The sequence below is a fragment of the Orycteropus afer genome, unplaced genomic scaffold (assembly GCF_000298275.1).
Source record: "Orycteropus afer afer isolate SDZICR_OR568_19922 unplaced genomic scaffold, OryAfe1.0 scaffold00489, whole genome shotgun sequence".
NCBI classification, from domain to species: domain Eukaryota; kingdom Metazoa; phylum Chordata; class Mammalia; order Tubulidentata; family Orycteropodidae; genus Orycteropus; species Orycteropus afer.
Genome location: NW_006922076.1, coordinates 1,255,458 through 1,268,469, shown reverse-complemented (window position 1 = coordinate 1,268,469; position 13,012 = coordinate 1,255,458). Strand labels below are relative to the sequence as shown.

General features: G+C 59.0%; 1 protein-coding gene across 1 annotated transcript in view; it reads right to left on the bottom strand.

Moving 5' to 3' along the window:
- EP400 (E1A binding protein p400) overlaps nt 1–13,012 on the bottom strand; it is an 88,246-nt gene that overhangs the window by 1,989 nt on the left and 73,245 nt on the right. Inside the window, exons 40-51 of the mRNA XM_042782844.1 lie at nt 12,669–12,805; nt 12,515–12,571; nt 10,585–10,663; nt 10,167–10,415; nt 9,593–9,638; nt 8,867–8,976; nt 7,492–7,696; nt 7,221–7,384; nt 5,482–5,697; nt 3,009–3,204; nt 2,558–2,682; nt 2,007–2,153 (exon numbers count right to left, since the gene is read on the bottom strand). Of these exons, the coding sequence (XP_042638778.1) occupies nt 2,007–2,153; nt 2,558–2,682; nt 3,009–3,204; nt 5,482–5,697; nt 7,221–7,384; nt 7,492–7,696; nt 8,867–8,976; nt 9,593–9,638; nt 10,167–10,415; nt 10,585–10,663; nt 12,515–12,571; nt 12,669–12,805 (1,731 nt within the window). The remainder of the gene's footprint in view (nt 1–2,006; nt 2,154–2,557; nt 2,683–3,008; nt 3,205–5,481; nt 5,698–7,220; nt 7,385–7,491; nt 7,697–8,866; nt 8,977–9,592; nt 9,639–10,166; nt 10,416–10,584; nt 10,664–12,514; nt 12,572–12,668; nt 12,806–13,012) is intronic.

Genomic DNA, 13,012 nt, shown 5'->3' with positions numbered 1-13,012 from the left:
ACCACACAGGACAGACCCACACTGTAGCAAGACCACACAGGACAGACCCACACTGCAGCAAGACCTCAGAGCAGGACAGACCCACACTGTAGCAAGACCACACAGGACAGACCCACACTGCAGCAAAACCTCACAGGACAGACCCACACTGCAGCAAGACGCATAGGACAGACCCACACTGCAGCAAGACCTCAGAGCAGGACAGACCCGCACTGCAGCAAGACCACACAGGACAGACCCACACTGCAGCAAGACCTCAGAGCAGGACAGAGGGGAGCAAGGACACAGAGGGACCCCCAAGGAGACGTCAACCTGGAACTGAATTCATCCCCGTGACTCAACTTTCAGCCAAACAACAGACCTACCAGGTGAAGAGCAACACCAGGGAGGTACCTACTCCTTAGAGCAATCAACCATTCAAGATCAAAGAGGCAGTACTGGCCTGGGGATAAGGCTCAGAGGGCAGGAAGGGACGGGAAAGGAGGAGGAAAGGAAACAGGAAACACAGGGAAGAAGTGGGAAGAGAGCTGTTACCTTGTGAGGACTGCAGTCAATGGCGTGATACAAAATGTATGTAAATGTTGAATGAAAACAAATTTGCTTTGTAACCTTTCATCAAATCACAGCTTCTAAGAAAAGGACACAGAGGAAAGGACAGATGTCCTGAGGCACAGGCACATCACACTGCATGTGGCCCCCCGGATCGGCACTTCACAGCACATAGAACACAAGCGTCTGTCTAGAGAGTGAATGACAGTGAGAAAGACATCTGTCCATATGGAAGATTACGCCAAAGTGTGAGGTTCAGGGAGAAAAAAAAGTGGCCTTAGGTCAAGGTGACATCAGGGCAACAGCGGCATTTACATCAACGGGGAGGGGCGCCCACGTGGAAACCACAAAGACCCTGAACAGGAAGAGGGCAGAGACTGGCCACCCTGACTCCTCGGGAAGCAGGAATGAGTGTGCACACGCAGGGCAACCACGCAGAAACAGAGAGCGAGGGCTGACTTCCAACTGGTGGAGGGAGGGAATAGAGCAAAGAGGGGAACAGGCAAAAGGCGGCCAGGAGAAGGAAAAGGAAAGAGACCAACCAGGACAGACAGAAAGCCCAAACCAAGGCCCAAGCGCATCAGCACTCCGGACAGTCAGCCGGCAGAGGCGGACAGGCCCTGCAACAGCGGCAGTAGTGCTGACTGCAGGCTGTAAGCGAGGAGCCCGTGAGGGACAGACAAGGGGCGTGTCAAGAGGACAGAAGGGCGGTGCACAGCCCACAGCAGGGCCGTGTAGCAGGTCAGTGGGACAGAGGAGGTGCAGTGACTCCACAAATCTGACTGAACTCCAGGAGGCTGTCTGACATAGAACTGAAAGCTTCCAGGCCTCGGGAGACAGGCAGCTACCACGCACGCCCTGGGGTAGGCCTCCAGAAGCAGGCAGAACGACAGGACTGACGGCCTGGAGAACTCCCAGTGGCAGAAGTCACCCTAATGCAGGAGAAAGGCAGACCCGCAGCCAGGAGATGTAGAAGCCACACCCAGAACGGAGACACCAAATGGGGCAATTGGGTGGTGTGTGCAACACAGACGCAGTGGAGGCCAGAACGAGAAGCCACTGCGCGTGCGCCAGATGGCGAGGGTCTGGGGCTCAGGCTATGCAGCTTCGTGGGTGGGCACACGGACACTGCTTCTCAGCACCACGCCAGTGCGGCCAACGCCAAAAAGACGGCACTGGCCACCCAGGGTGGAAGGGAAGTGCTCGTAAGAGGAGACACTGCATGTTGACACCCGGGGAATCGCACAAGCCCCAAAAGGAACGGGGCACGGTTGCAAAGCACCCCAGGGAGCCCCCCATACCAATACCACGCAGCATCCCTCAGCAACACAGAAGCCAAGACGCATGAGGACAAGCAGGAGAGTCATGCGGGTCAGGAGCGGGGCAGGCGGGCACAAGGCCGTGGTCACAGCACCGGGTCACAGGTGTGCACAAGCTGGCACCCACCACGCACTCACTTGGATCTGAGTCTGCACCTGCTGAGTCCCTGCCAGCTTCGGGGCCTGGGAGATGGGCGTTGTCAGGAACTGGGTCTTCAGTGCCGGCTGGGTGGCGTAGGTCACCTTCTGCTGCGGGCCCTGTGCAGCCAGCTGCTGAGCAGTGATCTGAGGAGACAGGCCGCAGGTCCCAAAGCCAAGCCCCGCCTTCCTCCTCAGCACTGGCCCCTCATGCCCCTCCTCTCCTGCACCGGGCGGCCCCTGTCTGACTCCAGGCTTTCCCAGCAGGCACCACCACCACATGAACCTACTGCCTTTCCAGGACAGGCCTCCCTAACACCCCACAGGCCTCAGAGCAGAGGGCTTCTGGCCCCCCACCAGGTCCCGCTCCCAGCCGCCACATCATCACAGGCAGGGGAGACGAGGATACACACGAGCTGGCGGTTCCACCACGACAGGGTCACCAGCCCCCAGCCTGGCGCAGGGCTCTGCTAGACCAGCACCTCCTACAGGGCCCGTGCTGCCCGGGGCAGGCCTCCGCCCCAGGCGGGCCAAGAGCTGCGGCCACGTACCTTCTGCTGGGCGGTGGCCGGGCCCTGGGCGCCCTGGGGCTGGATGGCCTTCTGCTGCTGCACCGCCTGCTGCTTGAGCTTCAGCAGCTGCTGCACGTGGACGGGCTGGGCCACCACAGTCTGCCCTGCAGACACCAAGGCCACGTCAGCCACCCTCTGCCCGATGGCAACAGGGCCACTGAGGCAGGGCAGGTCCCCCTAAGCTGTGTCTGGGTCCACGTTGGCACTGATGTGGCCAGTGCAGAACAACCAACAGTGAGACAGACGGGCCCCAAGTGGAGCTGGGCATCCTTGAGAGGCACAGGAGCTAAACCACAACATGCACCCAGGACACACCTCAGGCCCGGGGCCTGCTGGGAAAGGTGTAGCAAACACTGCTCAAACACCAAGTGGCAACGGCTCTGCAGGGTGCAGAGTACAAGGCACAGGCAGGGTGCACGCCCACCGTCACCTGCTGCTTTCTGCGGCTGCCCAATCGCCACACTGATCCCGGCCACGTTCATGGGCAGTGTTGTCACACCCGGCGAGGAGACCACAGCCGCTGGCACTGATACCACAGGGGGCTTTGCCAGGGCCACCTGTGCTGTTGGGGGTGTCTGGGCCTGCATCTGGCTCTGGGCTTGTAGCTGAGAGGTGGGTACCCGGGTCTGCGCAGGGAAAATGAGGGGTGAGGTCAGACAAAGACAGAATCTCACGTGTTGTTACAGCTCCGTACAAGAGGCCAGGTTGACAGAACACTGACTAGATAACAGATCAAGATGAAAAGATGTCACACTAACTAAGCTTTCATGATTTACACACTGAGGGCAAAGTGTCTCCTTGTAGGCCCACCCTCCCCTCACCCACCACCTGCACGGGCAGGGCACCGGCTGTGTTCAGACAGAGAAGCTGATCAACCATATTAACCAGTGTTCAGATGTAAGGTACTTATATAACCCCAGCCTCAGTCACGGTCATCGCCCACCCGTCCCTGTCCCCTTTTCCCCAGGAATCTCCCCTCTCCCATCCCTTCAGCCACCCCTACAGATTAGCTCCATCCTCACAGCAAGGTCATGGTCTCAGACACCATCTTTCCCACTGATTAGTCACACTGCCACCAAGCACTCTGACCCTCACATCCCATCTCAAAAGGCAAAAAGGAAGAAAACGTGTATAAAACCCTACTGACCCAAGACAATAAAGAAGTGAAAATCACCCACAATCCCACCGCCATCCACAAATGTCACGACTGGCACCTGCCCTTCTGGACCTCATGCTTCACCACACACAGAAACGGGCACAACTGCCGTGTCCCTGAGTCCAGTCCTTTAGTCACAGTCAAGCTACACAGAACTACAGCTGTTTTCCAGAGCTGTTCAGCATCCTGCTGTGCATGTGTCGTGGTGTAGTGACTTCCTCAGGTGTGGGCATTTGTCCCCAACATTCCCGCAGCAAATGGGTGTGGCCACACACTGTTTCGTGACCTGTCCTGTGACTTCTTCAGGACACACTAGGAACGGACTGCTGGCTTGAGTTGTAGGTTTGTTCCTATAGCTTAAGTCCCAAAGCCCCTCCCAGCCCGACAGGCCTGAGGAGACTGTGCATGCCTTGTGCCCTGGCTGACAGGATCTGCCACTGCCCCCTACTTCAGCCCCCATTCTGCAAGCTCCACTGGGATCACTTTACTTCTCTGTGGCGGGCTGGCCCTGGCCAGTGGCCTCAGGGCTCACGTCCACCCAAGTGCGGCCTCAGGGCTCATGTCCACCCGAGTGCAGCCTCAGGGCTCACGTCCACCCGAGTGCAGCCTCAGGGCAGGCCCACAGGCCCACAGGCCCTGCCGACATGGTGCTTGAGCAGATTCAGCTTCTCCACTTGAGACGTGACCCAAGGACTGAGCACCTGCACCCACCACGGTGGACCCGCGACAAATGTGAGGTGCTCAGGCAGCTCCAGAGGAGAGCAAGCCCCACTCTGAGCTGGCACTGCCTAACCTAGGGCCCAGCACAGAGTACCCTATACCAGCACAGATGGTCTTCCAAGTGCCAGGGTTACTATTCCTGTCTTCAAACGCCAAAGGCTCTCACAAGGTGCATAGGCCTCTGGTCAGCCACCTGTCCATGCCCCTGCAAGCCGTCCACGCAGACCCTCTGCTCCTCTACACTGGTCCCTCTGAGGTCAGGACCCTGCCCGCTCCCACCACCTGTGGTGCCTCCTGCGCACGGTTGTGCACCCTCACCCTCCCCTACACTAACCTTACCTCCCTTCATGGCCTGGCTCCCTGCCCTTCCCACCAAGGACCAGTGAGCTGTGTGACTCTGTGAAAGCTGAGATGGGTCAGTATTTAACTGTCTCACAGGAAGTGCTTATGAGGCAGGGGAGGGAAATGAAGGAATTATAACCTTTGCCCAACCCAAATAGGGTAGTGCTATTGGGCAGTGAAACAACTTGTGAGGCCAGAGACATGCAGCTCAGGCCAGCTTGAAAAACCACGTATAGAGAGTGGAAAATTCCCCTTCCCTGCTCCCTGTCCCTTCTTCCTCTGCCCACACTCCAACTCCTCACTCCGCTCAGGCACGTTTAACTTCCGGGAAAACTGCGAGCTGCAGGTGCTGTTTGTGCAGGCAACCAATCACCCTTTTACCCCAAATACCCTGGAAGAAGAGCCCCAGAAACGCCCCATGTGGCCTTTGTTCAGGGCTCAGTCTGGATGTGAATCCACCGAGCCTGTGCCAGCACACAGAAGTAAAGGCCTTCCTTTTTTCACCATCCTGCTTGGCGTCAGCATTTCCCTCGACAGCTCCGGTAACACTTAGACTCAGAGGGAAAGAGCACGTCTCCACCTTCCTGTGAAGTTGGTTACAATGCCTGACACGGTCCAGTGGACCCAGCGTTCCCCAACCTAAAGCGGCAGGGGCTGCTGAAAAGCACCCGCAGACCAGACTTACGAGCCGGGCCACCTGCAGGTTGGCCACAGCGGTGCCTGTGAGCAGCGCCCCGGGCCGCGGGGCTGTGACAGTGGTGAGCTGGGGGCTCTGCTGCTGCGCCGGCTGCGGGGGCTGCGGCTGCACTGGAGGCGTGGGTGGCGGGGGCCCCGGCTGGGTCTGCGGAGGCGCCTGCTGGGGCAACTGCAGCTTCTGCTTCTGCATTTTGAGCAGGTGTTCCTGAAACCCAGAGAGAGTGTGACTCCTCACCAACACCCGCCAGGCACCAGCACCCGCCGGGCACCAGCACCGCTGCACACAAGTTCGAAACAGTCTGAAAGGCACGGTCCTTCCTGAGTGTGGGGCACAGCCCGGGCTGTGTCGGGCACCCATGCTGTTCCGACAGCCCTCAGTGACTTAGCTCATGACATGTCCCATGTCTGTCAGATCAGAACATCACCATCTCAACATACTGTTTCAGGAGATATTTCTCTTAAGCAACAGGTTTATTTTCTCAGAAAAGGGACACTGAATTGTCTGTATCAGGTCTCTTTGAAGGCCCCCGAAGCAGAACGACTGAAATAGATCTGCTGGGAGTGGGAGTGAGGGGTAAGGGCCAGGCAGTACGTGGGGAAGGGCCTTGGCAGCTCGAACAGGGTGAGGCATGGCATGACACAGGTCGTCTCATGAGAATGAAGGGCTATTCTGTGCATGTGTGTGTGCCTGTATGTGTACACACATGTACGTGCACACGTGTAGAAAAGCATCAACCACTAGCTTTATCAAATTCCTAGCTCTGCCTCTGCTCTGCCAGGTCCTAGATCCTGGGCCTCCTTTTTCTCTAACATAGCGCCGTCCAAGAGAACTTCCAACGTGACGGAACGCCCTAGGCTGCGCTGCCCAACGTGGTGGCCTCCAGGACATGCAGCCATCAAGCACGGAATGGATGACTGAGGGACTTGATCTTTTTCATTTTAAGTCATTGCAATTTAAGCAGCAGGCGTGACGCCAGGACATCTCTGGAGGCTCACCGTACTGACTACCTGTGGGTTCACAGCCAAGGGCCACCCCCTAGCATGAGGCTCCTCCCTTCCCAGTGGAGAAAGAGCAGACTGCAGGCTCGCGCGCTCTGGCAGGAGAGCAGGCACGGTCAGAACTTGAGAGTGTGACTGTGTTTACTGCTCACACGGGCCTGGCTCTGTGGTTACTGCTCACTTGTTCCCCGTCACTCTGCGGTTACGCTGTGGTTACCCACTCACGTGTTACTGGTTAATTGAGCTGACTGCTCACTTATTCCTGCTTAATTACTTAACTACTCCCTGCTGACGGCATTACCACGCACGTCCTTCTAGAACACAGGCAGCACGGGATCACAGCACAGGGGGTGCGTGCACCGGCAGAGAGGACTGCCAGGACACCGAGGACCAGCCTTTGAGAAGCGGTCCTGCACGTGAGCTGTTCCTAAAGAAACCACGGCCTCGCTCCAGCCTCCTACGGTCATGTTGTGCTTTGTCACCACCCTTTTCTCTGTCAAGAGTGGCACTAGAGGACCCTCCTTCTCTGGACACAAAAGAAGGTAAGTCAGAAGGCCCAGAGTGTGAGGAGGAAGCCGTAAGTGGCTCTGAAAGCTGCCCTGTGAACATGGGATCTGCGTGTTTCAGAGATGATGAAAGCGCACCCCACACACAAGGCTCAGCGTGCACAGAGCAGACTGCACCCCCACCCTGCAGACGCGCGTGCCTGTGGTTCCTGAGGGTACTCACCGGAGTCAGCTTCCCGACAGCTTTGATCTGGGCTGGCGACTGGGCCTGGCCCTGGATCTGTGGGACCTGCACCTGGGAAGGCAGCGGTGGTGGTGGCTGCTGCTGCCGGAGGAGCTGGAAGTGTGCAGGGGTGATGGTCTTTCCCGGCAGCTGCACCCCCGTGGCTGCAAAGGAGGTGGCTCATCAGCTCCAGCTACTGGCCCCCCGGGACCCTCCACCTACCCCAGATGACAGGAAGGGCCAATGGGGGCTACAGGGTGGGCACCTTTACCTTGGGAGACCTGGGTCACCAGAGACCGGGTGGGGGCCTGCACGGGCGTCAGATTGGTGGTGACCACGGCTGGGGTGGTGACAGACGTGACTGCCCGCACCCCTTGAGTCGTCATGGACACCAGGTCAGTGGTGGCTGTGGCAGGGGAGCCCACTGCTCGTGGCTGGGTGTGGACCACCTGGGCAGGCGCTGAGCCCCCGGACGTCTGCAAGAGGAAGTGCGGTAATGATCAGTGAAGTGCCCTGGCTTGTGGCAGGAAGAGGCAACACCAACGGGAATCTCAGGGGGCAGCATACTGACACTCAGGCCTCTGAGAAACGCAGACACCGCCAGAGGGCAGGTCCCATGTAAGCCTCACCACCTACAGCCCCAGAACAGAGGCTTCAGGGCCGGACGGGTCCCACGGGAGGGGCAGCATGGTTTAGCTGACAGCACCACTCATGGCGACAAAGCTGCCTGTCATCCCTCTGTCCCCATTCACAGACTCTGGTCCCGAGAAGGAACTCAAGACCCTGACAACCACTAGATACGTGTGCTGCCCCCACGGCATAGTGTCCAGAGGGCCTGGTCTTGGGTAGAGCTATGGTCCTGAAACCCACTGCTGGTTCAGGGTCTGGAGGCCCCTGCACTTCAGGCGTCTCGCTGACTGTCTACACTGCCTCCCAAGTTTCCAGCTCCCCGCCAGTAGTCGAAGCAGCACCAGAGTGGCAGTCGGTCTCACAGTCAGGGTTGGCCTGCCATCCTCCCTCATCCCTCAGTGAACCGGTGGACAAACTCTGGGGCCTCTACCTCAGAGACACAAGGAGAAGCGAGCATTGTCCCTGGTGCCCCCGCGGCCACGGGGCTCTGTGTGCCTGTAGGTCTGCGTCTCTGCCAGGTCCAGCCCCACCTGCACCCACGCAGGGTGGTCGGACATCCCTAGGGAAGTGACGGCTCCCTGCCTTGTGCCCCACTGACCCTCGTGGGGCCACGAGCCCCTGTACACACAGTGCCACATCTCCTCCTCGGCAGCTCCCCCATGCCGAGCGCATCCGTCCTCGTCACCACCTCTATGTCCCACACTGTGTGGTGGCAGGAGGTGCAGGCACCTTTGTGAGCTGAACCGTGACATGTGCATGACCCACCCATGGCCCAGGAACTCGGACCGTCATTCCACCACAGTAAAGGAGAAACACCCCAAAGCATCTGCACAGTTCTGAAGGCACCACAGCAGTCAGATGCTTAAATGAGCTTATGAATGTCAGTTACACAAGGAGTTACTTTTTTCACTAAGGAAACTTTTTTACTAAAAAAAAACAAAAAAACAAAATCCAATAACTGTCCCCTTCCTGGGGCTACACACCCTCCACCCTGGCCGAGAACGGGCATAACTCACAGTTAAGGCACCGGGTGTTGCAGGGGAGGCAAGACGTTTGTTGATGGACTGAAAGGTGGCCGCAGGGACGCCAGCAATGGTGTTCACAACCACATTCCCACTCACAGTGCCTGCAAGAGAGATGCCACGGGACAGCAGGTCAGAGGGGCACAGAGGGCAAGTGAGACAGTGGGTCAGAGGGACACAGAAGGGGGAGTGAGACGGCGGGTCAGAAGGGCATGAGGGCGAGGCAGGATGGTCACGGGGGTACACGAGAGTGAGGCAGCGGGGTCACAGGGGCACGTGAGGATAATAGTGTTCACAACCACATTCCCATTCACCGTGCCTGCAAGAGAGACAGTGGGTCAGAGGGCACAGGAAGGTGAGTGAGACAGTGGGCCCTGAGGGGTACGTGAGAATAAGACAGAGCGGCCGTAGCATCACACAAGGGTGAGACAGTGGGCCCCGAGAGGTACGTGAGAGTGACAGTGGGCCAGAGAGTCACGCGAGGGTGAAACAGAGCGGCCGTAGCATCACACGAGGGTGAGACAGTGGGCCCCGAGGGGCACGCGAGGACGAGACAGTGTGGTCACAGAGTGCACACGAGATGACGTGGCCACGGGGTCACGAGGATGAGGTAGTGCAGCTGCAGGGCCATGTGCTGGCGAGACGGTGTGGTCAGAGTACAAGTGACACAGTGAGGTCACAGGGCCATGTGTGGACTTCACCATCTTGTTCTTTCCTTACCAGTGGGCATGCTTGTCCCAGTCACCGATGTTTTAATGGTTCCTGCCTGTAGGAGAGAGTTTGCTTGAATTTCCTGTCCAGCTCTTGCCTATCACCAGTGACATCAGCACCCTTGGCTAGTGCCCGCTGCCAGCTCCCCAGTCTGAACCAACTCACCCCCCACACAGTGAGTCACCTTCACCAGGCTGCCTCCCCACATCACACCTTCTGTGTCTGCTACAATGCGCTCCAATGGAATCAGTTAGCTTTACAGTCTGTGTGTATGATCTAACAAGTGGTCAGAGCCAGGAGAGAGTGTGCATGTTGCCACCAGTAGTGCCTTCTCTGTGAGAGAAAGGGGTCTCTACTGCTAGACCTCACCACTCCACAGAGAGCTGCCTCGGCCGCTCTGGGCATCGGCCCTCTAGGCAGATGGCTTGTTCCTGCCCGCACAGAGGATGGTCTGCAGGCTAGCCACCAACAGAAGCCCTGTTGAGCAGTCACTGTCACAGAGGAGGGCAACCAAGCACTCGTGTGGGGGTGCGCAGCCGGTGCCAGCTGAGGTGGCCGTCTAACACACGGTCTTGGTGCTTACCAGCACGGCTGCACTGCCCCCCGTGGTTATCGCAGGCTGTGCCTTTGGCTGTGGCTGCACGGGCTGCGGCTGTGGTGGGGGCTGGGCCTGGGCCTGGGCCGGGACTGTCGGCTGCCCGGCAGGCTGCTGGCTGGTGACCGGCTGGGGCTGGGGCAGTGGCGGAGGCTGCTGGGACTGAGGTGGTGGCGGTGGCTGCTGGGGAGGCTGAGCCACAGTTGGCTGCTGGGCCTTCTGCTGATCCGCTAGGGCCTAGAGCACCAAGCAGGGAGGGAGGGCCCGGCATGAGGGGCAGGGAGGTCTCCCCGTGTTGGAGCCCGGCATGAGGGGCAGGGCCCGCCTGGAAGCATGCAGGGTCTCCCCCTGTGGACCAGCCCGGCGTGGTGTCCCCACATGGAAGTCTTGAGGCCAGGAGTCAAACCTTTTTCTCTTTGGCAATCCGCTCTGCACGAAGAGATGCGACCTGAATTGGGGGCAGGGGTTTGTCGTAATTGATCCCACTGAAAGATAAAAGCGAAGGACCAAGGGGACGTCGGGTTCTGAGAGAGATCGCTAATCTAGAGATGCTGGTCCCTCCTTCCGCAGGCTGCTCAACCTGCAGGCAGTACCCACTGGTCACCGAGGGCAGGGTGGCCTCGAGGGCAGTCCACCAAGGAGACTGGATGTCTCGTGACTGCTGCCAGTGAGGCGGCAGGGTGAAGGCACAGACCAAAGGGCCAGCTGACACCTGGGGTGCCCAGGTCCCCTCCGTCTGCTCATGGAAGGCGGGCTAGGTCTACTCAGCAACACACTGGGCACCCTTCTTGTCCAGAGCCCTCACTGCAGCGGCCAGGACCTCAACCCCCACTGAGAGCCAGCCATAACCCTTTGGAAGGCCCTGCTGGGGACACGCCACCCAGCCCCCACTGAAGGCCATCCAGGCCTGATCCCGGCCCTCCCAAGGCCACCCACCCTGGACAGCACGGCCCACTTTGCAGCCGCAGTGCCCGCCTCCCGTTCCCTCCCACCCTAGTCACTCACCTCTGCTGCAGCAGCAAGAGGCCCAGCCTACTTCCCGAGGGGACATCCCCAACCTTACATGGTCTCCCACAGTCCCTCCTCCCCTCTCCTGTCCACATGCACACAGAGTCCATCACCCCTTGGCCAAGCCTCATGGTGCCACCCATGACTAGCTACTTCTCTCCTCCATCTTCAAACTGCCCACCTGCGAGTTCTAGCTTATCAGCCTTCAACAGACCAGATCTCCCACCACAGGTCACCAGATCCACACGTAGGACCAGGTCTCCTACCGCAACCACCAGAACCACACACAGGACCAGGCAAGTCACCAGATCCACACGCAGGACGAGGTCTCCTACCACAGGTCACCAGAACTACACGCAGGCCCAGGTCTCCTACCGCACGTCACCAGATCCATACGCAGGCCCAGGCATGGATAAGCACACACAGGCAGGAGGGACCAGACTAAGGGGGTGTGGACAGAGCTGGGGCTAGGGAACAGCATGGGTGGGCATGGACAGGTAACGGGGCTGGCACCCAGCTCTCTGGGTGCTGTGGGACCTGGGCTCTCAGCAAGGAAGGGACCTGGTCTGACTCCTGGAAAAAGACATTCCAACAGTACTACTGGACCCAGACCAGAGCCCAAGGAGACCAGGGGCAGTCAAGAGAGTGGAGGGGAGCTCAGGGAAGCAGAAGGTATGGAAGAATGAAGGTCAGGGAGTGGGGAGGGGTCAGGGAGCAGCGGCACCAGTGCACTCATGAGAAGACAGGGCTCGGACCCAAGGTGTGGGACACCTGGCTTCTGAATGCACACCTCTTGCCGACATTGTTAGAGCGCACACAGGAAGCTGAAGGCTCCCACAGGCCAGCACCCACTGTCTGCCTGAGCCACCCACCCTCCTCCATGCCCCACTCTCCTGTTGTCTCCACTGCATGTCCAAGCAAGGGCGCTCTCCTGGAGTGGGCGGACTGTTAGGCCAAACCCCCAGGTGCGGACAGACAGGCAGAGCATGACAAGGAGAGACACTCAGCCAGCCTCACCTCACTGCACCACGACAGCCTGAAGACATCTGCTCCCCAGGGAAGCAGGAGGCCCAGGCTGTGCAGTGTGTGCCATCCCCAGAACACACAGTGCACATGCGTGTTGCCTCCCCACGAGGATCGTCTCAGGCAGCCCCACCCCAACCACACAGGCCACACCAGGACTCAGCCGTCTTGCCCACGGGTGGCCTTGCCCACAGGCACAGCTTTCCTCCCCATGCCATCGTCCAGGGCCGCCTGGAACAGACCCTCACTGGACGGGAGTGAGCCCTGAAGGAGGCGCCTCCCATCGTAAACACGGATGGAGTTACCTCTCTGCCAGCACAGAGGCGTGCTTGGGATTTTTCTGAAAAGGATTCATGCCCAGCCTGCAGAGAGAGAGAGGGAGACGGTGAGTAAAGACAGGACAACACGGTGAAGAGGACGCGTCTGCGCTCGTCGTGACTGCGGGGAGCAGCAACGCACAGCGGCTTGATGGGGGGGCTCCTCTTGCCGGCGGTCATCTTCATGAGGTCAAAGTGGTTGGTGTACAGCTGCGTGTGGGTGGCGTTCTCATCCTGAGCATAGATCTGGCTCGTGCGGAGAGGACGGTTGTTCTTACTCTGAAACAAAGTGACGATGGGAGACCAGAGGTGACCATCAGCGGGCAGGGCATGTACCCTGACAGGAAGCACATTCCAAGGAGGCCCATGTGGATCCCCCGTGGGCTCACCCCCCAGTTACAGTGGGTGCCACAAGCTGGCCCAGTCTGTGGGTACATGGGAGCAATGCAAAAGTGGGCCCAGCCACTCAGCCACAAGGCATCGGAT